Here is a 24,587-nt window from a genome sequence, read left to right on the forward strand (position 1 = left end):
GTGTTCTCTAGATTCTGTTCCATTGCAGTGGTGTATGCATATTCACAGAATCACAGAATCACAGAAGTTCAAGACTGGAAGAGACCTATAAGATCATCAAGTCCAGTCGATGTTCTAACTGTTCACTAGATCATGGCAGCAAGTGCCACATCCAGTCTTTTTTTGAATTCTTCAAGGGATGATGACTCCACCACCTCACTGGGTAAATGATTCCAGTATCTGACCACTCTTACTGTGAAATATTTGCTTCTTAATTCTAACTTACATCTCGCTTGACGCAACTTGAGACTGTGTCCTCTTGTTCTATCTGTTATCGCCCGGAGAAAGAGACCGACCCCCAGCTCACCACAGCCACCCTTCAGGAAGTTGTAGAGAGCGATGAGGTCGCCCCTTAGTCTCCTTTTCTCCAGGCTGAACAACCCCAGCTCCCTCAGTCGCTCTTCGTATGGCTTGTGCTCCAAGCCCCTTATTAGTCTCGTTGCCCTCCTCTGGACACGCTCAAGTAACTCGATGTCCCTCCTAAAGTGAGGGGCCCAGAACTGGATACAATACTCCAAGTGAGGCCTCACCAGTGCCGAGTACAGGGGAAGAATGACCTCTCTGCTCCTGCTGGCCACTCCATTTCTGATACTGGCCAGGATGGCATTGGCCCTCTTGGCTACCTGGGCACACTGCTGGCTCATATTTAATCGACTGTCAACCAGCACCCCCAGGTCCCTTTCCACCTGGGCACTATCCAGCCATTCCGTCCCCAGCTTATATCGGTACAGGGGGTTATTGTGGCCGAAGTGCAGTACTCGGCACTTGGACTTATTGAAGTTCATCCCGTTTGATTCTGCCCATGCATCTAACCTTTCCAAATCATCTCTCTGGAGAGCCCTACACCCCTCTAGCAGATCTACACTCTTTCCCAATTTAGTGTCATCAGCGAATTTACTAATAAAAGACTCTAAGCCCTCATCCATATCATCAATAAAAATGTTGAACAAAACTGGCCCCAACACAGACCCCTGAGGGACACCACTGGTGACTGGTCGCCAGCTGGATGTGACACCATTCACCACCACTCTCTGGGCCCGGCCATCCAGCCAGTTCTGAACCCAGCAAAGGGTATTCCTATCCAGACCACAGCCAGCGAGTTTGTCCAGGAGTATGCTATGGGAAACAGTGTCGAAGGCCTTGCTGAAATCCAGAAAAACAACATCTACAGCCTTCCCTGCATCCAATAGCCGGGTTACCTGATCATAAAAGGTGATCAGGTTAGTCAGACATGATCTACCCCTCCTAAATCCATGCTGGCTGGGTCTGATACCCTGGCCGTCCTGCAAATTTTGCATGATGGCACGTAATATAAACTGTTCCATTATTTTGCCAGGTATAGAGGTCAGGCTGACTGGTCTATAATTGCCAGGATCTTCCTTTGCACCCTTTTTGTGAATGGGTATCACATTGGCCAGCTTCCAGTCATCCGGAACCTCACCAGTGATCCATGACTGTTGGTAAATGATAGAGAGTGGCTTTGCAATCTCATTTGCCAGCTCTCTCATTACCCTAGGGTGGATCCCATCTGGTCCCATAGATTTATGAATATCCAAGGATTTCAATAGTTCTATAACAGCCTCCTCTTGGATAATGTGGGGGCCATTCTGTTCCCTAAAACCAACGACCAGCCTAGATGGACGGGAGTCTTGAGGGCAAGTCATCTTTCCATTAAAAACCGAGGCAAAATAGGCATTGAACACTTCTGCCTTCTCCTCGTCTGCAAATACTAACTTCCCACCTTTGTCCAGTAAGGAACAAAGGCTGGTCCTACCTTTCTTCCTGCTATTAATATATTTATAAAAACATTTTTTATTATCCTTAACAACAGTCGCTATCCTGAGTTCAAACTGAGCTTTGGCCTCCCTAATTTTTTTCCTGCATACTCTAGCAGCCCTCTTGAATACTTCCTTGGAGACCTGACCCTTTTTCCAACTCTGATACGTCCTCTTTTTATTCCTAAGCTCCTCCAAGATCTCCTTTCCCAGCCAGGCTGGACGTTTGCCCCGTTGACTGATCTTTCGGGATACAGGAATGGTTTGTTCCTGCGCCCTCAAGATCTCTGCCTTGAAGTAAGCCCACCCTTCCTGAACTCCTTTATTTTTAAGGGCAGCCTCCCAAGGGACGCTCTGAATTAATCTCTTAAACAGGCCAAAGTCCGCCCTCCGGAAATCCAATGTACGAGTTATACTGGTGCTCTTCCTAATATCGCCAAGTATTGAAAACTCTATTAATTCATGGTCACTCTGCCCCAAACGACCTCCAACCCTCACATCTCCCACCAGCCCATCCCTATTTGTAAATAACAAATCTAATGTAGTCCCTTCCCTGGTGGGTTCATCTACCAGCTGTAACAAAAAGTTATCTTCCATAGATTCAAAGAATTTTCTGGATTGCCTCTTTACTGCTGTATTAAATTCCCAGCAGATATCTGGTAGATTAAAATCACCAACAAGAACAAGGGTTGATGATCTAGAAACATTGCACAACTGCTTATAGAATAAATCGTCTACTTCTTCTTCTTGATCGGGTGGACGATAACAGACTCCCAATATGATGTCTGCGTTGTTGGCCTTCCCCTTGATTCTTATCCATAAACATTCAACACCTTCTTCCTTTGTTTCAATTTCAATGGCATCGAAGGTTTGCTTAACATAAAGAGCTACGCCACCTCCTCTTCTTCCTTTTCTATCTCTCCTGAAGAGTCTGTATCCAGCCAATGTAGTACTCCAGTTATATGAGTCATCCCACCACGTTTCCGTGATGGCAACTGCATCATAGCTTTGCAGTTGTACCATGGCCTCCAGCTCTTCTTGTTTATTGCCCAAACTGCGTGCATTGGTATACATGCACCTCATCTGGGCAACTGAGTTCACCCCTATCTTACGCTTACAATTCTTGGGCCTGTTTCCAGTTAGCTCAGCTGGTTCCCCTTCCCCCTTCAAGCTTAGTTTAAAGCTCGCTCAATGAGGTCTGCCAGTTCATGAGCTACAATCCTTTTGCCCTTAACGGAGAGGTGTACCCCATCTGATTCCAGCAAAGAAGATGCTGTAAAAGTTTCACCATGATCATAAAATCCAAACTTATGTCGATGACACCAACCCTTAAGCCACTTGTTAATGATATGGATTCTTCTATTTCTTTCATCATTATCCTCCGCCACCAGAGGGACTGAGCACATCACTACCTGTGCTCCTGCCTTGTCAATTACCTGACCCAGTACCTTAAAGTCCTTCCTGATTGCCTTAATGCTCCTCTTCTCGATCTCATCACTGCCAGCCTGAAGTATCAGCAGTGGATAATAATCAGAGGGCTGAATCAATGTAGGAAGTCTCTCAGTAATATTTTGTACCCGGGCCCAGGGAGGCAACAAACTTCCCTGTGGGATGGGTCTGGTCGACATATAGGGCCTTCAGTTCCTTTCAGGAGGGAATCACCTACGACGATTACCCTTCTTTTCTTCTTGGTACTAGAGGTAATAATTCGTGTTGCAGGTGAAACATAATTAGGAGGTTCGCTAGGCAGACAATTCTCTCCTAAACCATCTAGTTGTATCTCTGGATCCAATATCTCATACCTGTTTTGTAGTGGTACTTGGCTGGGTGATGGAGGGGGGCAAGTCTTTTCATTTTTACCACCCCGCACAGGGACCCATTTCCACTCCTCTTCGTCCACCAAATGCCCTTCTGTCATCTGAGAATGGGAGGCATATAAGTCCTCAGTCTCTTGATTAGTAACCTCCCTTAAAGATGATAGTGCTGAACTCCACCAATCTATCTCCCTTTCACTTTCCCTAATACTCCTTAATCTTTCAACTTCTTCCCTAAGCTCAGCCACCATTAGAAGGAGGTCATTCACTTGTTCGCAACGTAAGCAGTTCTCCTCCACAGCACTCCCTGATGCCACCAATAAACTCAAACATTCTGGGCAGGGGTGGGTCTGTACGCTCACATCCTTTTTGGAGGGCCCAACTTGATCACTTATACCAGCCACAGCTTTTGATCTTGTAGAAACCATTGTTAACAAACACCTCAGAAACAACCAGACGGCAGGGGATTCAAAATCCGGAGGTTCAGGAATCCGGGGATTCAGGAAATCCGAGAGTTTAGGAATCCAAGGATTCCAAAATCCGAGGTTACAGGAGTCCAGGGATTTAAGAATGCAGAGATTTGGAATTCAAGGATTTAGAAATCCGGGGTTTCAGAGTTCCAGGAGTTCTCCAGCAGCAAGTCGGCACCGCAGAGCTGCTAAGGTAGTAACAGAGACTCTTCGAGGGATGCAGAATGCAGGGAAGGGAGCAAAGCGCAGCTCAACAGTACAGCTCCACAACACAATTCCGCGGCAGAGCTCCAAAGCTCACCTCCACAGCACAGCTCCGCGGCACAGCTGCACAGCCTAGCTCCGCGGCCTAGCTCCGCGGCACGGCTCCGCAGCACAGCTCCGCGGCACAGCTCCACGGCCCAGCTTCAAGGCCCGGCTCCGCGGCACAGTTCCGCAGCACAACTCCGCGGCCCAGCTCCGAGGTCCGGCTCCGCGGCACGGCTCCGTAGCACGGCTCCACGGCACAGCTCCGCAGCACAACTCCGCGGCCCAGCTCGGAGGCCCGGCTCTGCGGCACAGTTCCGCGGCACAGCTCCACGGCACAGCTCCACGGCCCAGCTACGAGGCCCGGCTCCGCGGCACAGCTCCGCAGCCCAGCTCCGCGGCCTAGCTATGAGACCCTGTTCCGCACCACAGCTCAGTGCAGGGACATGGTCTTGTCCGCCATTAAAAAAAAAAAAAAAAAAAAAAACAAAAAACCACTCATTAGAGTTTATACATGTTCAAACAGTCCTTGGAGTTTAGATGTTCTTTTGCTTGGTTTTAACCTCCGTGCCATCTTGTGGATTAAACCAATATACTTTATTTCTTCCTGTGGTGCCATCCTGTTTTATTTTCACTCCCTTGTTATTTGATAACGACAGTCAATAATTTTTTCCTTTTTTCTGGTGCTCTGGTTTCTGTTTCTGTTATCTTGTGTTTCAGATAAGATTGTCCCCAGATGTGGGAAATCACCTAATTATCTTACAACATTGTCTGAGTTCCTTACATGTAAAAGCGTTTTACCATTTCACAGTCTCTATTATGCTACAGTCTAAGATAGTATCTGTTACACTGCTGTTTATAAAAGCTCTGCAGTGCATACATGAACCGACAGATTGTACTTTTTCAAGAGCAGTAGTTACAGATTGTGCTCTCTCAGGGTTGTTGTGGTCAGTAATGCTGTGCCACAGCTAATACACGAATGGCAGAGGCAATAACTGCTGCATTTGTTATGTTTCATTCTGGGCTGGGCTGGGCTCTGTGTCCCGGGAAGCAGCGGGATGGGGGTCCCTGTGCCCCCCCTGGGTCCCAGAGAGAAGCTGCTCCTGTGGCTGCAGCTGAGGGGCAGTGGGAGCCCTGAACAGTCCTGGTGGAAACCGATGGCAAACCAGGTTTTGTTGGGTTTGAGACTTGCCATTTCCCCTGCTCCGTGTGTTTTGCCTTGGGAAACAGGAGCTGGGCACCTAGACATTTTGTTACCCTAGAGGGGACGAGTTTGTTTGTATTTATTTCCTGAGGCACTGGAACGATCTGGGTCTCAGCTGGCACCTGAGAGCCTCCTCCTGTGTCCTGGGTGGGGTGGTGGCAATCAAAGGGGTGAAAGCTGGGGCAGGAGGGTGGGCAGAGGGGAGAGCAGTGGCTCTTTGGGGATTGCATCTGGAAAGGGCCCTCAGGTTCCTGCTGGGAGCCCTGGGAACAGAGCTGGGAGTCCCTGAGCAGCGAGGGCAGTGCAGCTGGAGTGCTGAGAGTGCAGAGGCTGCAGTGGCTGCTGCTGCTGCTCTCCTGGTGTCCCATATCCACTGCTGGGCTGGCACCCTCGGGGCAGGGGTGGCTTTTAAATGTTTAAATGCTGCAGCAGCTCCCTCAGATTGGGTGAGTGTGAGGATATCCAGCTCTTCCTTAGGGCTGGGAGCGTGGCAAGGGTGCAGAGCTCATGGTCAGTCTTGTTTAAACACTTGGAATAGCAAAATATTCCAAAACAGAGACTTTGAGGAAATAACATAGGTGAGTCTTGCAAGGATAGGTACAAGCTGTCTTTATTACAGATCCACACTGCTGGATGTTTGTCAAAGCCCTCTGGGGACAGAAGTGTCCCCAGAGCTCCATGAACCCCTTGTTTCCTGCTGCAGGGCAGGGTGTGCCCCAGCCTCGGGGCTGCGTGGCTCCTCCTGCCTGGAGCAGGGACAGCCTGAGCTGAGCACAGAGCTTGGGTTGGTGGAGCAGCTGGGGATGGATCTCTGTGTGCCTGGGCATTGCTGTGGCTGTGTCACTGTCACAGCTGCAGGGCTCCCTCAGCCCTGTGCCCTCAGCAGCACTTGGGGCTCCTGGGCTGGGCTCTCAGTGCCATCAGTGCCCCTGGATGCAGCGTTGGCGTGGCTGCCATCGGCCTCTGTGCTGTGCCACCCTCGGTGCCAGGGCACAGAGCAGCGGGCAGGCTCCATGCCCTGTGCCAGGGGCTGCCAGCAGCGCTGCTGGGCACCAAGGGCTGCTGTGGAGCTCGCACAGAGGGCACACGCTGTGCCCCCAGCCTGGGCAGTGCCGCTGGCAGGGACTGGAGTCAGCTCTGGGCCCAGAGCGGGTTTGTCCCACAGAGAGCCCCTGGCACAGCTCAGAGATGTGCTCTGCCCTCGGGGCTGGCACCGAGTGCTGCAGGTGATTGTGGTAAGGGGGAACTGAAGCTTTCCTAGAAAGGCCATCAGCTGTGAGGGGAATCTGTGGAAAACAGGTGCTTGGTGCACGGGCTGGTAGCAGGTCCTGGGCTCTTCTCTTCCTCTTCTCTTCTCTTCTCTTCTCTTCTCTTCTCTTCTCTTCTCTTCTCTTCTCTTCTCTTCTCTTCTCTTCTCTTCTCTTCTCTTCTCTTCTCTTCTCTTCTCTTCTCTTCTCTTCTCTTCTCTTCTCTTCTCTTCTCTTCTCTTCTCTTCTCTTCTCTTCTCTTCTCTTCTCTTCTCTTCTCTTCTCTTCTCTTCTCTTCTCTTCTCTTCACCTGTTCTTAAGGGGAGCCCAGAACTGCAAAATCAAAAGGAAGGGGGATGTGGGGTGAAAGTTGCTTTTCATTTTTTTAAGTGTTGCTGTGGATTTTGGTGTGTCAAGTGGCACTACCAAAACAGCACTGGAATAACCAAACTTTGGGACTCTGCACTTCATTCCTTTAATGTGTTTGTGTGGGTGCAGGAAATGCCAAATCCCAGAGCAATTCCATGTCTGTAACTTCAAGTGCAACATCTTTAAAACCAAGTGCTCAGTGGGGGCTTTCCACGTGGATGCAAATGGTCAAAGGCCTTTCTTGTGTCCCAAAAGCAAAAATCCTTTCTCTGTGAGGTTTTGGAGGGGATTCTCTTTGGGATTTTTGTGATGCAGCATCCCAGGTGTCCCTGCCTTTGTGCCAAGTCCAGTGGTAAAGGATGGAATGGCTGACACGTGGGGTCTGGGATAAAAATGGTTCTGTGAAATTGGGCAAAGAAGGCAATATGGAAAATGAGCTTCCTTTTAATGTCTGAAATAGTCAGGAATAAAAATGCTGGGAAAGGACATGTTTGTGTTTGAATTGGTGTCACCTGTCATGGGTAAAACCCATAGGGAGCAATCAGAGCAGAAGTAGGAGTGTGACAGTGGTCACAAGGGTTTTGCAGGTGAAGAGAGGTGAGAATGTTGATCATGTTCAGAAGGCTTGATTTATTATTTTATGATATATATACTACATTATAACTATACTAAAAAGAAATAGAGAGGAAAGTTGTCAGAAGGCTAGCTAAGCTAAGAATAGAAAAGAATGAATAACAGAGGAGCTCTCTCTGACTCTGTCCCACAGAGAGCTCAGTCCTTGATTAGCCATTAATTATACACATCCTTCAGCCAATCACAGGTGCACCTGTTGCCTTCCACAGCAGCAGATAACCATTGTTTGCATTCTTTTTCTGGGGCCTCAGCTTCCCAGAAGGGAAAATCCTAAAGAAAGGATTTTAATGAAAAGATGTCTGTGACGGTATGAGAGCTGGGATCCTTTGACTTCCTCAGTGGACTTAATTTTCTTTTTGTCCTCTCTTTCAGGGCAGGCAAAATCACCAAACTCCTCCCATCTTTGCCAAAAGCTTTGGTGTTTGGGCAGCCAAAGGCAAGAGGCCTCAGCACCAGGGCTCTGCTGGAGGGCTCTGGTCCTGCCCACGCTGTGGGGTGTCAGAGGGACACAGGGCTCCTCTTTTCCTCTCTGCTGGGACTGACTGCCATGGGAATGCCATTCCTGACAGCCCAGCCCCAGCTGTGTCTGCTGGACAAGGGCAGAGGTGAAGGGACAAATGCCAGAGTTCCCTGGGGCTGAGGGAGCTGTGGTGTTGGCTGTGCCCTGAGGGGCAGCTTGGGCACTGCCTGTGCCCCCAGGGCTGCTGTGCCCTGAGGGGCAGCTTGGGCACTGCCTGTGCCCCCAGGGCTGCTCTCGGGTCAGGAGCTCTCGGTGCATTCCCAGCCCTGCCAGGGGGGGCAGCTGCTGCAGGGCTGGGTGACAGCCTCTGCTGGGGCTGGGGCAGGGCCTGGCACAGGGGCAGGGCTGGGATGGTTTGGGAGCACTGGGAGGAGAATGAGGGATGGTGTGGGCACAGAGCTCAGCCTGTGCTCTGTCAGCACAGCCCTGCAGGGCCCTGGGATCTGGGAACAGCTCCAGCTCTCCTGGTGCCCAGGGATGGGCTCTGAGGGACTGGGCTCACCTGTGGCCTCCCAGGTCAGCAGGGACAAGGGGAATGTGGTGCCAGAGCTGGGGCCCATCAGGCTCTGTTTCCCTCTGGGAAAGCACAACAGGCTGTGGGCTCAGGTGAGTTTCCTGCAAGTGCTTAGAAGAGCAGTCCAGGGAAAAGGGAGTTCAGGAATTGCACCTGCTGCTGGGAGCAATGCCTCAGGCTTGCTCAGTTTGTGTCTGTGAGAAGTGGGCTTTGGGCTGGAGACTGAGTGGGAGGGAAGGGGAATATTTAGAAATGATATCAGCATTTCTCCCAAAACTGCGGTGCAGCAGTGATGGGGGTGGTTGGGTTTGCTCTGGGCCTTGTAATTCCTTGAGCAATTTTTCAGTTCTGTTGCATGATTTACTGTCCAGTATCTTTCTACCAAAAACTGACAGGAATTTAGGTTCAGGATTAGAACTTAGGTCCATTCACTGCAAAATCTTGCCAAGGCTGGGGGACTGGGGTGATGGCTGCTCTCAGCAAAGGTTACTTATCAGTGCTGTGTCAGATTTCCCTCAGTGCTGGGCAGGAAAGGTGAGGGTTTGGAGCAGGAATTCTGCAAACAAGGCCTGGGTGATGGCTGATTTGTTTTGTTTTTCAGTGAGCCAGGGCTGGCACAGGGAATGGTGCAGGTGCTGGTCTGGCAGTGGAGCTGCTGCCCTTTGGAGCCGTTTTAAAGGAGCTCATGGAACATTTTGGGGGCTGTTTTCAGCAATCTGGGTTTAGAGCTCCTGTCCCCAGCCCGTTGCTGACCCTGACACATCTGCTCTGGTTTCAGGCTGTCCTTGCTGGAGCACCCTGGTCCCTGCCATCCCCTGGGACACAGAGGGAGCCCTGTCCCAAGTGGCTTTGGCACCTTGGCAGGAATGTGGCAGCAGCCCCAGAGCAGCTGGAGGTGAGAGCTGGGTGTGTGAAACTGAGCAGTGCTTACCTGGGGCTGGGGGAAGGGGAGGAGTTTCCATCCCCCCTGGAGCTTTCCTGCTGGGATGGGGCAGCACAGGGAGCAGCATTAATTGTGCCCCTCCCTGGGCACTGCTGCCCTTGGTGTCTCTGCTGTGCCACCAGACCGTGGCACTTTGCTACTGTCACTGCCACTGCCACCCCACTGGGGCTGTGCCCTCCTGCCAGCCCCACCCAGGAGCTCCAGGGGGGCCTCTGTGCTCTGTTGGGAGCATTTGCTGGGAATGTGCCTCATCCCTGGCAGGGTCCCTTTGTCCCTGGGCTGCCAGCCAGAGCTTTGGGCTGCTCAGGCTCAGGGCTGGATTGCCCAGGGCACTGAGAGGGAGCAGCACAGGGAGGTGACAGAGAGGGGCTGGCAGAGCCCACCTGGCAGCCTGTGCTGGTGCTGCAGGTGGGCTGGGGGCACTGCAAGGAGTGAATGTCCCCTTCCCTAATGAGCCCTGCAGATCCCAGGGGCTCCTGGAGCAGGATTTTATTCCTTACTTCCCTTTGTGCATATTGAGTCTCCAAAGTGCCATGAGCCATTCTTTGATTTCTCTCGGAGAAAGGCTCCCAGCAGAGACAGATTGCAGTGGAGGCCAGAGTTGTGTTTGGAGCAGGGAGTGCTGAGAGCTGCGTCTGCCTGTGCTGCCACAGCCTGGGAACAGGGAGTGGGGCATTGCTGATGCCCAGTGAAAGAACACAAACTCACAGCCCTTCAGCCTGACAGTCCCTCCACTGAGAGCTCAGCACACATCCTCAGAGGTAAGTCCAGCATCTGAAGGAAAAAAAAAAAAAAACACAGTAGAAAAAGGTGATTTGTTTTGCTTTAAAGTTATTTCAAGTTCTTATTAAAGCCCAACCAACATTTGCTCTTGATTTTGGTTGGGTGAATAACGAGCAGTGGGCACAGATGATGCCATTCATGTAGCTGAAAGCCTGGTGCAATCTAGAGGGGGTACAAGAACTGTTTGTGTGGGAAAATGGAATGTGAGGGGATGTCAGGGGGAGTGAGGTGGCATTTGTGAGGGAATTGCTGAGGTCATTGAAGGGAGCCCAGCAGACAATTCCTCTGGGAAATCCGAGGGCCCACAGCCAGGACTCTCCAGGGCTGAGGGGGCAGCCCTGGGACTCACTGTGTGCTCCTTCCTTGGCAGCACCAGCAGGGAAGGGAGAAGAGGATCCCTGTGGGATGAGGCTGGAGAGAGCGAGCAGAGGAGCAGCCTCGGGCCGGAGAAGGGCAAAGGGACCAACATGGTGTCACCAGGGCACCTGTGAGGAGCAGAATGGACACCTGGAGGCCACGTGGAGGTGAGGAGTGGATGGTTTGGGGCAAAGTGTGAGTTAATCTCCACAGAGATGAGTAAGGGGATGTTTAGGAGGGAGAAGCTGAGGTGATGAGCTCACCCACCCTGGCACAAGGTGTGTTTGCACAGCCTGGGGCCAGAGGTGAAGGTCAATCCAAAGCCAGCCCTGCTCAACCTCTAAGGATAAGTTGTACAGGCTGCCCACTGAGGGATTAAAACTACATGAAAATGAAACCAAGAGCATTGATGAGATTGCTGGGAATCCCATTAGCTTGTTGTCAGAACTCCAAACACAGTTCTGAGCTTTGATGACAAGAATGCATTTCTTTATTTGGGTTATTCACTGTGTGGGATATGGGGTTTATTTGGGTTTTAAAGCTCTCATGGTGGCCCTGACACTGCTCAGGAGCTGGTAGGAAAAGCAGAGCCAGAGGTCCTGGCAGGCACAGGGTGTTTTCCCCCATAGTGGATGGTGGAGGAATTGTCTGAGATCTGGATTGTCCCTCTGGGTGATGCCACTTGCTGTGATTTGTGTAATTCCATACATTTAATTCCCAAAGCTTCCCAGCCCAGGAGTTTGAGCTGACAGGGCAGGACAAGGATTGTTCTCTGTGTGGTGCCCAGATTTGGGGTTCCCTGTCAGCTGTGCTGAATTACACCCATAGCCCCAAATTCCCTGCTCCATTCCCACTGCAGTAACCTCCCAGTACCCCATGGAGTGTGGGCATTCCCATGCAGAGCTGCTGCCTTGGACAGCAGCTGTGCCAGGAGCCAGCAGAGCTTCCAAGGAAGCTCAGCAGCAGCACAAGGACAAGGACAGGGTTACATTCCATAGAACTGACTGTTTATAACCCTCCCCCCAGTGATGTCCCTGGGGGCACTGGACAGAGCTGCCTGGAACTGAGCTGGTTTCACCCCCTGAGCTCCAGGATGGAGAACATCCAGTTGGTGTTTAAAGCAGGAGAAGGCAGTGGCCAGATGTGCTCCCAGCCTGTGCTGGGGCAGCCCCTGTGCCCAGGGGGGAACATCTCTCCCTGCAGAAGCTCAGCTCCTCTCAGAGCCTCAGCAGTGGCCTCTACAGATTCTTTTCCCTCAGGAAAGGGATGCACATCTCCAGTGGGACCTACCTGTGAAAGCTTTCCACCACTTGTGCACTTGCAGCTGGATCCTGAAAAACTCCAAACTCCATCCCACTGATTTTCAGGTATCTCTGAGGGCTCCTGTCTGGGATTCAGTATCGGTGGGGGAAGATTGCCTTGGCTTCAGTGCTGCTGATGGATGATGGCCTCAGGCTGGGCAGGAGGGAAGGGATTTGGGGTGGCTGGGACATAGCTGGCAGCTGTGTGGGAGCTCTGAACCGGGAATTGCTGCGTGAGCCCCTGTGCAAACGGGCCGTGCCTCCATTCCCAGGTAATGCCAGCTGCTCCTTGGGTTCCTTCTGGGCTCCTGGTGCTCTGTGTGAGCTGGAGCATTTCCACGTGCCTGCTCAGAGCAGCCCCTGGCCCAGGAGCCACGGTGCAGGCACAGCTCCTCCTGCCGATCCCACGGACACGAGGGGCTGCTGCCTTCAGGAGCTTCTGGCTCCTCCTACCCTGTGCTCCCAGCCAGCTGGGACACCCTGAGGGAACACCCAGGAGCACGGCTGGCAGCGAGCAGGAGACACCGAGGCCTCTGGGCCCAGAAACAGCCCCGGCCCCAGCAGCCACCGTCACTTTGAGCTGGCAACGCTCACCTGCAGGAAACGCCCCCTGCCACTCTCCAGAGGAACCCTCAGGAGCTGTCTGGTTCACTTCTTCCTGGGGAAACAAAGGGACATGGTGTGAGCACATTTACAGCTGCTAGGTAAATCCTGGAAAGGGCAGAACAATCAGGGTCATGGGGAAGAGTTTGGTGCTGACAGGTGAGTGCCAGCCAGTTCTGCCCCAGAGCCATTGCAGGGGCTGGTGTGTAAAGCAGCATTAGCAGAAGGGAAGGAGCTGCGTTTGTAGAGGAATTCTCTTACTGGCAGCAGTCATTCCCATCCCACGCAGGACTTTGGAACAACCCTGGGATTGGCCCAGGTGTTTGGAGCAGGGTGCTGACAAGGCCAAAATTCTGTGATCAATGCACAGCTGGGCTGGTCACTCAGCATTTGACTCAATGATCCTCAAGGCTCTGGAAATAAAGAGCAAAGAGTTTTCACTGAATTTTCCCTCGTGTTTCCCTGGGCTCCAGTCCCACCCCAGGCACAGCGGGAGCGGGAGCAGCAACGCCTCGGCCCCAGCGGCCATCCCAGCGCGGCTGCTCCCGGCTGGGGCACGGAGAAGGGGCTGCGGGCGCTGCGGCTCGTGGGGGTACCGGGCTGGGGGAGGGGGGCTCGGTGTCCCCCCGGGGTTACCGGGCCGGGATGGGCAGCGGCGCTGAGCGAGCGGCGATGCTGATGGGATCTCGGGGCCGGTACGGGCGGTCTCCGTGTCCTTCCCGCTTCCAGCCGCGATCCAGTGGCTGCTCCCGGGAAGCGTCGTTCTCCTGGCGGGCACGGCAGCGGCACAGCACCGGCTCCCTGCCGCCGCAGCCGGATCGTGCCTGGAGCCCCGGCGGGACCCAGCCCCGCGCCGGCCGCAGCCAGAGCGACAGCGCCTGTCCCGGAGCGGCTCTTCCCGCCCGCGGTGATGCCGGTCCCGATCCCAGCCCCAATCCCCCCTCGATCCTCCGGCCCCAGCACCCCGGGTACCTACCCCAGTACCCTGCCCGCCGAGGAAAAAGCGGCTCGACCCGGCTCCCACAGGAAACACCGGCGGGACCGGGACCCGAATCCCAGGGCCCAGATCCCGATCCTACCTGAGCGCCTCGGACCCCGCGCAGCAGCAGCAGCCGCCCCCGATCCGGATCTGCGCACAGCGCTCCGACCGCCGCTCCCGCCGCATCCCGAGCCGAGCATCCTCCGCAGAAAGGGGGACAGGCGCGGATCCGCCGGCATTTATGGGCGGGGGGGGGGGAGGCGGGGCCCCGGGGGCGGGGCCGGCACAGGTGCGAGGGGCGGGGCCCGCACAGGTGTGAGCGATCCCAGTGCGGCTGCGCGGGGCGGGGCCTTGGGGGATTTAAGGCGCGGGGAGAAGCCGGCAGAGCCATTTGCTCCTCGGCGTTCGGTGGGGCAGGTTGCTGCCGGCCGGGACTCTATATCTCTTTTTCTTTACTTTTCAGTTCTTCTGCGTTTCTTTTCTGTTGTATTTCTTTTTCTCTGTATCTCTCCTTTCCACCCTCCCTTCCTCCCCTCCCCCACCCCCTACACCCTCCCCCCCCCCCCAAACCCCCCCCTCCCTCTCCCCCCTAGCCCTCCCCTCCCTCCCCCCCTACAGCCGCCCCCCACCCCCTCCCTCCCATCCCACCTCCCTATTCCCTTACTCGTCCCTACCCTGTTCATTCCTACCTTACCCTACTCCTCCATCCTCTCCCCTGCCTTCCCCCCAGCCCCGTCCCCTGCCGCCCTGCACACCCCGACCTCTCCCCACCTTCCCCTCGCGAACCCCTCCACTCCCCTATTCTCGTTCTCCATTCGCCGCTCTCCTCCTTCCCTCGCACCGCGGGGCTCGGGGTGCCGGGCAATAATAAAGCCCCGAGGGCCGGAGCCCGGCGCCCCCGCCCTCGCTGGAGTCCCCACACGGGGCCGGAGCCGCTCTGCGGGTCCCCCCATTGCAGTTCAACACAGCGCCCCACAGCGCCGGGGCTCCGGCTGTCCCTACATCACACTGGGGGGGTCCTGGGGTGGGGGGCCCCGGTTACAGGGGCTCCCTCGTTAGGAGGGGGTCCCGGGGGGGAGGGGGGTCGGGGAGGGGGGTGGGATGGGCCCCCTCCGGAGGGGCCCGGGGGGAAGGTCGGGGGGCGGAAGGGGAGGGCCGTTCGTGTGGGTTTTTTTGTTTTACACATGTACGTGTGTTTCACGGCGCAGAGTGACGTGCCCCCCCTCTGCTTCCCCCCCACCCCACCCGCCCCCTCTCCCTCCCCCCGGGCCCCGGTCCGGAGGAGGTGGGGGGGGGGGGGGGTCCCCGGGAGGGGGCCGGGGCTGGACCCCGTCCGGAGGAGGGGGTCCGGGAGGAGGGGGTAGGACCTGGAGGGGGAGTTACCCCCCCCCCAGGCCCCGCCCCCCTTCCCCGGACCCCCTCCTCCGGAGGGGGCCCTCCCCGACCCCCCCCCAAGGACCCCCCCCTCCGGAGGGGGCCCCTCCCACCCCCCTCCCCGACCCCCCCCCCCCCAAACCCCCCTCCCCCCCGGGACCCCCTCCTAACGAGGGAGCCCCTGTAACCGGGGCCCCCCACCCCAGGACCCCCCCAGTGTGATGTAGGGACAGCCGGAGCCCCGGCGCTGTGGGGCGCTGTGTTGACCTGCAATGGGGGGACCCGCAGAGCGGCTCCGGCCCCGTGTGGGGACCCCAGCGAGGGCGGGGGCGCCGGGCTCCGGCCCTCGGGGCTTTATTATTGCCCGGCACCCCGAGCCCCGCGGTGCGAGGGAAGGAGGAGAGGGGAGGACGGGGAGACAGGAGAGATGGGGATGGTGAGGACGGGAATGGAGAGGGGTCGGAGTGAGGAGGGAGGCGGGAGAGGAAGGGAAAGGCCGGGGGGGGAGAAGAGGGACGGTAGAGAGAGGAGGAATAGAAGGGAGAAGCGGAGAAGGGACAGGACAGGAAGGAGTGTCGGGGGATAAGGTTTGGGAGGAGAGGAAAGGAGCGTTTCAGGGCGAGAGGGAAGGGGCAGAAAGAAAGGGGAATACGCGGAGAAGGAAGGAAGGGTAGAGAGAGGGACAGAAGGGGAGGCCAAAACCTCCGCGCCTTACCTGCGGAGCCCGCACAGGGAGCTCCGTCCGCACCGTGCTCTGAGTGAGCAAATGGCGGTTGAGGCGATTTCCGGGGTCTAAATCACCTCGGCCCCGCCCCGCGCAGCCGCTCTGGGGCCCCGCACACCTGAGCTGGGTCCGCCCTGCACACCTGAGCTCGGGCCCCGCCCCTGGTACCGCCTCTTTTACCGCCCGGCCCCGCCCTCTTTTCGGTCATGCCACGCCCTTTTACCGCCCGGCCCCGCCCCGCGCCCCCGGATCTGTCAGGCCCCGCCCCCTGATCTGTCAGGCCCCGCCTACTCTGCCGACCGCCCCCCTCCCCGGGATGGGGGCGCGGCCATCTCTCACGGCCCCGCCCCTCACACCTGTGCCAGCTCCGCGCCCGCACCGGGGAACGGCCGCGATCCCGCAGCCGGCAGCGCCCCGTGCCCGCGGCCATCCCGGGCCCCAAACCGATCCCCGGCCCTGTGCCGCTTCGATCCGCCCGGCGGGGGAGAGGCGGCACGGCCCGGCACACCCCAGCGGCGCTCTGCCCCCCGGCCCGGGCACGGCGGCGGTGGCCCCGCCGCAGCGCCCCCTGCCCGCGCTCCGTGGCCCCGCCCCTCGCACCTGTGCCGGCCCCGCCCCCCTGTCCTCGCTCGGTGCCGTGCGAGCCCCGCCCGACGGCTGCTCCCGTGGGGACCGCTCGGAGCCCGGGGCGCTGCGGCGGGGCCGTGACCGTGGCCCGGGGTGCGGGGGCCGAGCGCCGCCTGGGTCTGCCGGGGGTCCCGGGCGGTGCCGCCTCTCCCCCGTCGGCATCGGGACCGGGATCGGTATGGGGCGGGGGGAGCCGCTCCGGGCGGGCCTTGGCGCCGGGTCTGACACCGCCGCTCCCGCCCCGGAGGAGCGGCGGGGAACCGGGCCGGGACGGCGGCGGCCGTTCCCCGGTGCAGACTCGGAACCGCGGCCAGGAGCGGGCCCGGCGCGGGGGCTCCGACCGGCACCGTGTGCTCGGGGAGCGGCCCGGCCTGTGGGCTCTGTCCCCCAGCTCCCCGGGCCGTGACATGAAAGTTTGATAAGGAAGAGTTAATCCAGGAGAGGAGGCCGTTCCATGAGTCCGTAATTATTTATTTTCAGCTTTCACACATAAACCATCACGAACAGGACGTGGTCATCTCCTGCATCGGCAGGATTTAGTCCCGAGCTGCAGCTCACTGTCAGTGCAGATCCCTGGCAGAAAAGCCGGGGATCTTCCATAAAAACCAGCTCTGTCTCCATCCCGGGGGTGAGGGCTGGGAGGGAACACCTGGCCTCAGGGGGAGTGCAGGGTGGATTTGGGGCCAGGGGTCTCCCTGCAGCATCTGGATCTCCATCCTTCCCTCTTTGCTTCCCTCTCGTCAATTGCCCCGGCAGGACTCGTGAGGATCCGCTGGATCTTCTCCTCTTCCTCTAGAGTCTCTTAGGACCCAGAGGATAAGATGCTGAATTCTCCTTTTTCTAGGGACAAAGGGAAAGCTGCACTGTAGGGAGACCCCACAGAGCTCTACAACACTCCCAGCAAAAGTCTGGCAAGGGGCTGCAAAGCAGAGACCCCAACCCAGCAGCGGCAGGAGTGAAATCCGAGGTGCAGCCTGGAGCTGAGCTTCCAAGGACATTTGGCATTGCCCAGCAGCACCGGCGGGTTTGGGGTGCTGGCATCCCAAAACAAGCGTGTCTCCTTCCTCAGGACCAGCCAGTATCCTAAGCACACAGGGCTTTCACCACTCACTCACTCACTCACTCACTCACTCACTCACTCACTCACTCACTCACTCACTCACTCACTCACGGGGTGCACGGAGCGCTTTTCCTCCCCTTATGGCCCGTGGTTCTCCCGCATCTCTCACAGAGCCCGAGGTCTCAGAGCCGCCCATCCCCGTTTGTCCAAGTTCATGATTCAGTCCAGAGCTCTGAGGCCCGGGCAGCAGGCCCAGGGCCAGGCCGAGGATGCTGCTTGCCCTCTGGCTTAATCCTTCTCCCAGCTGCTGCCCCTGCCTCCATAAAACCCCGGCATGGGACTCCCGGTGCCGCTTCCCTGCCGGCAGGAGGAGGAGCCGGCGCCAGCATGAGGGCAGCCCTAGCCCTGCTGCCGCTCTTGGCCGCGGCACCCCGAGCTAAGGGAGGTGATCCCGGGGCTGGGCCAGCCCTGGGATCAGGGGCAGGCGATGGGGCCTCAACTCCAGAGGTTTTCAGTGGCCTCCCCTCTCCCAGCCTGCAGCCAAACCGCTGGGCAGGAGCAGAGAGGGAAGGGAAGGGAAGGGAAGATGGGTTGCGATCCAGGATGCCGCTGTGGGGCGATGCTGGGGGCACGTGGGATGGGGAGAGGACAGAGCCACAGGGATTGGTGTTTTCCTTCCTAAAGGAAAATGGGATTCCCTGACCCCCCTGGCAGGCACCATTCCTGTGCAAAGCTCACCCTTGGTGGAGACAATGCTCCGCCATCCTTTGCTGCCTTCTCAGCTCCACAGGGAATCCCCCCGCTGCCAAAACCACCTAAAACTTACCTTTGCCACATGGCTTTGTACAAGCAAACACACATGCCACAAGCTGAGATCGGGAGTATTTTAAATTTATTTTATAATTCAGTTTATTTTCCTTTAAATCGTTGTCCTGGTTTAGGACAAATTAGGGGAAATCTCCAAAAGGGAGCCCCCCAAAACAAAACAAACCTCCAACCACCCCTCCCCCAACACCGGGTTCGGGAAGGAATTTCTCGGAGGAGCAAAGTGGAAAACAAAACCTATTTATTTACAAGTAACAAAAGAACACTCCCCAACACAAGAAAAGAAAAGAAAACAGAAAAAAACAGACTGTGTTGAGAGGGCGCGGCGCTTCTCTGCAAGCTTCGGGTGTCCTGGACGTCTACAGGTCAGGTCCGGAGCCGGTCCAGTATCTTCAGGGGAGGGTAAGAAAGAGGGAGCAAGAGAAAAGGAAAAAAAAACAGCACAAAAAGCAGAAAGCAAGCAAGCAAAGCGGCTAGCCAAGCCAAGCAGCAAAAGCCAAAAGCAAAAAGGCCTGGTCAAACACTCCCCCCTCTCTTCCCCGCTCCGCCGCAGCAGGACGGCCGGGGGTGGGGGGAAGAGAGAAAAGGCACAGCTGCCAGACACAACACATGATATTGGGATAAAGGCTGTCAACCCACGACACTCCACCCCTTATCCCATATCGTGAATATACAATAAAAACTTTCATTTCACTTACTCACACCTTTGACACTTACGCATTCCTCTCATCTTACTTGCTCAGACCTTTGACACTTACAGTTTCCTTCTGTCTCACATTCAACAAACAATGACATTCATATATGAGTCTCATCCCACAATCAGGTCTCCCTGAGGTACACACCGTGTTGTTCCATCTTTCTGCATTATCCACCATGTATAACCTGGTCCTTGAGCAAAGACAATCCCACGGATGGGTTTGTCTGTACTCGAGGCAGGGTTGATCCATACTGTCTTTCCCAACAAACCTCTGACGTGGGCCACTGGGGCTTTATCCCCATCTACTATATTAAGGAGCTCACACTGAGCAGGACCCGCTCGGTTGGTGGAACCTCGAGTGTTAACTAACCAGGTAGCCTTTGCCAAATGCTGCTCCCAGTTTTTAAAAGACCCCCCACCCAATGCTTTTAAGGTGGTTTTTAACAATCCATTATACCTTTCCACTTTCCCTGCAGCTGGTGCATGATAGGGGATATGGTATATCCACTCAATGCCATGTTCCCTAGCCCAAGTATTAATAAGATTGTTTTTAAAATGAGTTCCATTATCCGACTCAATTCTCTCGGGAGTACCATGCCTCCAAAGGACCTGCTTTTCAAGGCCCAAGATAGTGTTACGGGCTGTGGCATGAGACACAGGGTAGGTTTCCAACCATCCCGTGGTGGCTTCTACCATGGTTAGTACATAGCGCTTGCCCTGGCGGGTTTGAGGCAGTGTGATGTAATCAATCTGCCAGGCCTCCCCGTATTTGTACTTAGACCACCGCCCCCCATACCAGAGGGGCTTCACCCGCTTGGCCTGCTTAATGGCAGCGCACGTCTCACAGTCACGAATAACCTGAGAGATACTGTCCATGGTTAGATCCACCCCTCGGTCTCGTGCCCACTTATAGGTGGCATCTCTACCCTGGTGGCCTGAGGCATCATGGGCCCATCGTGCTAAGAATAACTCTCCCTTATGCTCCCAGTCGAGATCTATCTTCAACTCCCCTATCTTTGCAGCCTGATGTACTTGCTGGTTGTTTTGCTGCTCTTCATTAGCTCTGCTTCTGGGGACATGGCGAATCTTCACAGGTAACTTCTCTACCCGAGTAGCGATATCTTTCCACTCTTCCGCAGCCCAAATTGGTTTTCCTCTTCGCTGCCAGTTCGCCTCTTTCCATCTCTTCAGCCATCCCCATAGAGCATTGGCTGCCATCCAGGAATCGGTATACAAATAGAGCCTTGGCCACCTCTCTCTCTCTGCAATACCTAGGGCCAGTTGAATAGCTTTGATTTCAGCAAATTGACTGGATTCACCCTCTCCTTCAGTAGCCTCTGCAACCCGTCGAGTGGGACTCCACACAGCTGCTTTCCACCTCCGTTTCATCCCTATGACACGACAAGAACCATCGGTGAATAGAGCATAACGTGTTTCTTCTGCTGGCAACTGATTGTATGGCGGAGCTTCCTCAACCCGGGTCACTGGCTCTTGTTCCTCATCTGCGACACTAAAGCTTTCACCTTCAGGCCAATTTGTAATTATCTCCAGGATCCCAGGGCGATTTAACTTCCCAATTCGAGCGCGCTGCGTAATGAGGGCAATCCACTTACTCCAAGTAGCATTGGTGGCATGGTGGGTAGAGGGAACCTTTCCTTTGAACATCCATCCCAACACCAGTAGTCGGGGTGCCAAAAAGAGTTGTGCCTCTGTACCAATCACCTCCGAGGCGGCTTGGACTCCTTCATAGGCGGCCAAGATTTCCTTTTCTGTTGGAGTATAGTTATCTTCAGACCCCCTGTAGCTCCGACTCCAAAATCCCAATGGTCGGCCTCGGGTCTCGCCAGGTACCTTCTGCCAAAGGCTCCAGGACAGACCATGGCTCCCGGCTGCAGAGTAGAGCACGTTCTTCACATCTGGTCCCGTCCTGACTGGACCAAGGGCTACAGCATGAGCAATCTCCTGCTTGATTTGGACAAAAGCTTGCTGCTGCTCAGGGCCCCAATGGAAGTCGTTCTTCTTGCGGGTAACCAGATAAAGGGGTCTCACAATCTGACTATACTCAGGGATGTGCATCCTCCAGAAACCTATAGCGCCTAAGAAAGCTTGTGTTTCCTTTTTATCAGTTGGTGGGGACATGGCAGTGATTTTATTAATAACATCCACAGGAATCTGACGCCGTCCGTCTTGCCACTTCACCCCCAAGAACTGAATTTCTCGGGCAGGTCCCTTGACTTTGCTCTTCTTAATGGCAAATCCAGCTTCCAAGAGAATATGAATTATCTTCTCTCCTTTCTCGAACACTTCTATTGCCGTGCTCCCCCAAACAATGATATCATCAATATATTGCAGATGTTCTGGAGCCTCACCCTCTTCTAGTGCAGCCTGGATCAGTCCATGACAGATGGTAGGACTGTGTTTCCACCCCTGGGGCAGTCGGTTCCAGGTATACTGCACTCCCCTCCATGTAAAAGCAAACTGAGGCCTGCATTCTGCTGCCAGAGGGATGGAGAAAAACGCGTTAGCAATATCGATGGTCGCATACCACTTTGCTGCCTTAGACTCCAGCTCGTACTGCAGTTCCAGTATGTCCGGTACAGCCGCACTCAGTGGTGGAGTCACTTCATTCAAGGCACGATAGTCCACAGTCTCCATTCTCCGTCAGATTTTCGCACAGGCCAGATAGGGCTGTTAAAGGGTGAGTGGGTTTTACTGACCACCCCTTGGCTCTCCAGCTCTCGGATCATTTTGTGGATGGGGATCACGGCATCTCGATTCGTCCGGTACTGCCTGCGGTGCACTGTTGAGGTGGCAATTGGCACTCGCTGCTCCTCTACCTTCAAGAGTCCTACTGCAGATGGGTTCTCTGATAGTCCAGACAAGGTGTTCAATTGTTTAATACCCTCTATCTCCACTGCAGCTATTCCAAAAGCCCACCTGAATCCCTTAGGATCTTTGTAATAGCCATTCCGGAGGAAGTCTATGCCCAAAATACACGGAGCCTCTGGACCAGTCACAATCGGGTGTTCCTGCCATTCCTTCCCAGTCAAGCTCACCTCAGCTTCCAACAAAGTCAACTGTTGTGATCCTCCCGTCACTCCAGCAATGGAAACAGGTTCTGTCCCCACATGTTCTGATGGCATTAAGGTACACTGTGATCCAGTGTCAACCAACGCTTCATAGTCTTGTGGCTCTGATGTGCCAGGCCATCTGATCCACACCTTCCAAAAAACCCGGTTCTCCCGTGCCTCTTCCTGGCTGGAGGCAGGGCCCCTCTAAGCCAGATTGTCCTTCTTTCCTTGGGCATATGCCTTAGAAGTTCCTTCAAGGGGATCGGACATGTCATCGTCATCATTATACTTAACATCTCGGCTACGAGCGACCGGAGCTGCTATCCTTTTGGTGATACTTTCTCTTTTCTTCAAATCACGCACCCGTTGTGCCAAAGCAGCGGTGGGTTTTCCATCCCATCTCCTCATGTCTTCTCCAGACTCACGCAGAAAAGCCCATAACTCAGTCCGTGGGGTGTACCTTCTCTCCCCATCAAAGGAGCGCCAGCGTTGGACACCAGGACCTCTAATTTGTACAGCTGAGATTTGAATAAGGTCCTCCTTAATCTCTTCCCGGAGTTTCTTATGATTCTCCTCAATTTTATCCTCTAGTTTCTGCAGTCGGGTTTCCACTGCTGCAATTCTGGCATGAGTTGGGCCATGCACAGCATCTGCATACGCTCGAAGCTTCTTTGCCATATCGAGCACAGTCTCATATGTATCATCCCGCTTCATTATTGCTAGGGCAGAAGCGTATTCAGGTGGCCCAAGTCGCACGAGTTTCCTCCACATTACAGGTGTGCATGGTACCAGGTCCGGATTTCTAGTTGTTGTGTCATCTGAGAAAATGAGCTCTGCCACCGCCATCTCTCTCAGGCGTTGGATCCCCTGTTCTATGGTCTTCCACCGTGTCTGCTGCATATAGAGATCATCCGTACACAGGTATCGTTCTGCTACGCTTCTTAGGACCCGTTCCCAGAGGCTGTGAGGGTTAGCCCCCCTCATCATACCTTGATCGATGACAGGATCATGTGACAGGGATCCCAAATGCCTCGCTTCAGTACCATCCAAAATCGTAACCTCCCCTGCAGCATCCCAAAGGCGGACTAACCAACTAATTATAGATTCGTCAGGTTGTCGTCTGTAATCCTTTCTTAGGCCTCTGAGGTCCTTCAGAGGAAAGGAGTCAATATTAGCTCCAGATTCTGTGCCCCTTGATGTGGCCTCTGATTTTGGTGAGGGTCCTTCTCCTGCATCATCATCCTCATCATCCTCCACCTTTCGATCGGTCTTGCCTTTACACTTTCCACCTCTTGTATTAGCTGCAACAGCCATGGTTTGGGGCCTACTGTCTGATGTAGCTGCTAGCCTGGAGCCTGGGATGTTAGCTGCAGCCTGGGTCACTGGGGTAGTAACTAACTTATCTCCCTGTTCCCTTTCTGCTATCTGCTGCTCCACAGTATCTAGCAGAGTACGGTAAACAAATGCCAAGGCCCAGCTCACTGCAGTAATCCTTTCTTCCTTAGTGTTACCATGGCACTTCTCCCTCAAATACTTTGCCACCTCGACTGGATTCTGAATTTGATCAGATGGAAAGTCCCAGTCCATAGGATCAGAAAATTCCTTTAAAGTCTGGCCCATGTCCTCCCATTTCCCACTCCAGTCAAGATTTTTCCTGCTTTGTTTTACTCCTAAGTCAGGAGTGTCTCTAACCCCTCTAGAAATCTCAGTCTTCATTTTATACACACTCCAGACAGTATAGAAAAGGCTTAATAAATTAAATGCCAGAAAGATGGATTCTTTCAAACTCAGGGGAAATTCAGTATTTTCTAATAGAGATGTCAACAATTTGGAGGACAAGAAGGAAGACAAAGGCTGAAAAGCCCCTTCCCCTTCTTCTCCCCAAACAAACTGAGTAAACAACCATAATAACAGTCCATACATTCCTGAAATAAAGTCCAGCATTTTTATCCGACACATCATCATACATAAGACCAGCACAATGACTATTCTGGTTAGTGCCCCCCGCTTACAAAAGCTACTTATTAGGGCCAACATCAGAGCTATTTTTGGGTAAGGAAATAACCCTAGGGACCACAAAAGTATTAAAACTTCAAAAACCCCTAGGGACCAGAACGACCGGCAAGCTTCCACTCCAAATGACATTATGAGTCACCAATATGCCCACAAAATAGCCAAAACCAAAATATTATTATTATAGTTTTTTTTTCCACTGTTTTTTGGCCTCCCTTTTTCCCGGCCAATGCACCAAAAAGTATATTGTCCTGGTTTAGGACAAATTAGGGGAAATCTCCAAAAGGGAGCCCCCCAAAACAAAACAAACCTCCAACCACCCCTCCCCCAACACCGGGTTCGGGAAGGAATTTCTCGGAGGAGCAAAGTGGAAAACAAAACCTATTTATTTACAAGTAA

At 54.6% G+C, this 24,587-nt stretch overlaps 1 protein-coding gene and 1 long non-coding RNA gene across 2 annotated transcripts; both read right to left on the reverse strand.

Annotated features, from left to right (window-relative positions):
- Window positions 1–6,141: 6,141 nt before the first annotated feature.
- LOC132072711 (caldesmon-like) lies at window positions 6,142–9,643 on the reverse strand. The gene is made up of 3 exons (XM_059471201.1): window positions 9,629–9,643; window positions 8,820–8,941; window positions 6,142–7,128 (listed from the first exon to the last, which is right to left on the reverse strand). Exons 1-3 carry the CDS (start codon window positions 9,641–9,643, stop codon window positions 6,414–6,416), a joined length of 852 nt encoding a protein of 283 aa, XP_059327184.1. The 3' UTR covers window positions 6,142–6,413.
- A 605-nt stretch (window positions 9,644–10,248) lies between these two features.
- Window positions 10,249–12,312, reverse strand: LOC132072505 (uncharacterized). Its single transcript, XR_009418341.1, has 2 exons — window positions 12,205–12,312; window positions 10,249–10,548 (listed from the first exon to the last, which is right to left on the reverse strand). It is a non-coding gene; the product is annotated as an uncharacterized LOC132072505 (long non-coding RNA).
- Window positions 12,313–24,587: the final 12,275 nt, after the last annotated feature.

This window comes from Ammospiza nelsoni, chromosome 4, assembly GCF_027579445.1.
Source record: "Ammospiza nelsoni isolate bAmmNel1 chromosome 4, bAmmNel1.pri, whole genome shotgun sequence".
NCBI lineage: Eukaryota > Metazoa > Chordata > Aves > Passeriformes > Passerellidae > Ammospiza > Ammospiza nelsoni.

Bases quoted from the DNA above. Each gene is read 5' to 3' on its own strand.
- LOC132072711 (XM_059471201.1), bottom strand. The intron at 7,129-8,819 runs GTGAGCCCAGTC...TTGATTTTGCAG, and splicing joins GCTGACCTGGGAGGCCACAG to TTCTGGGCTCCCCTTAAGAA.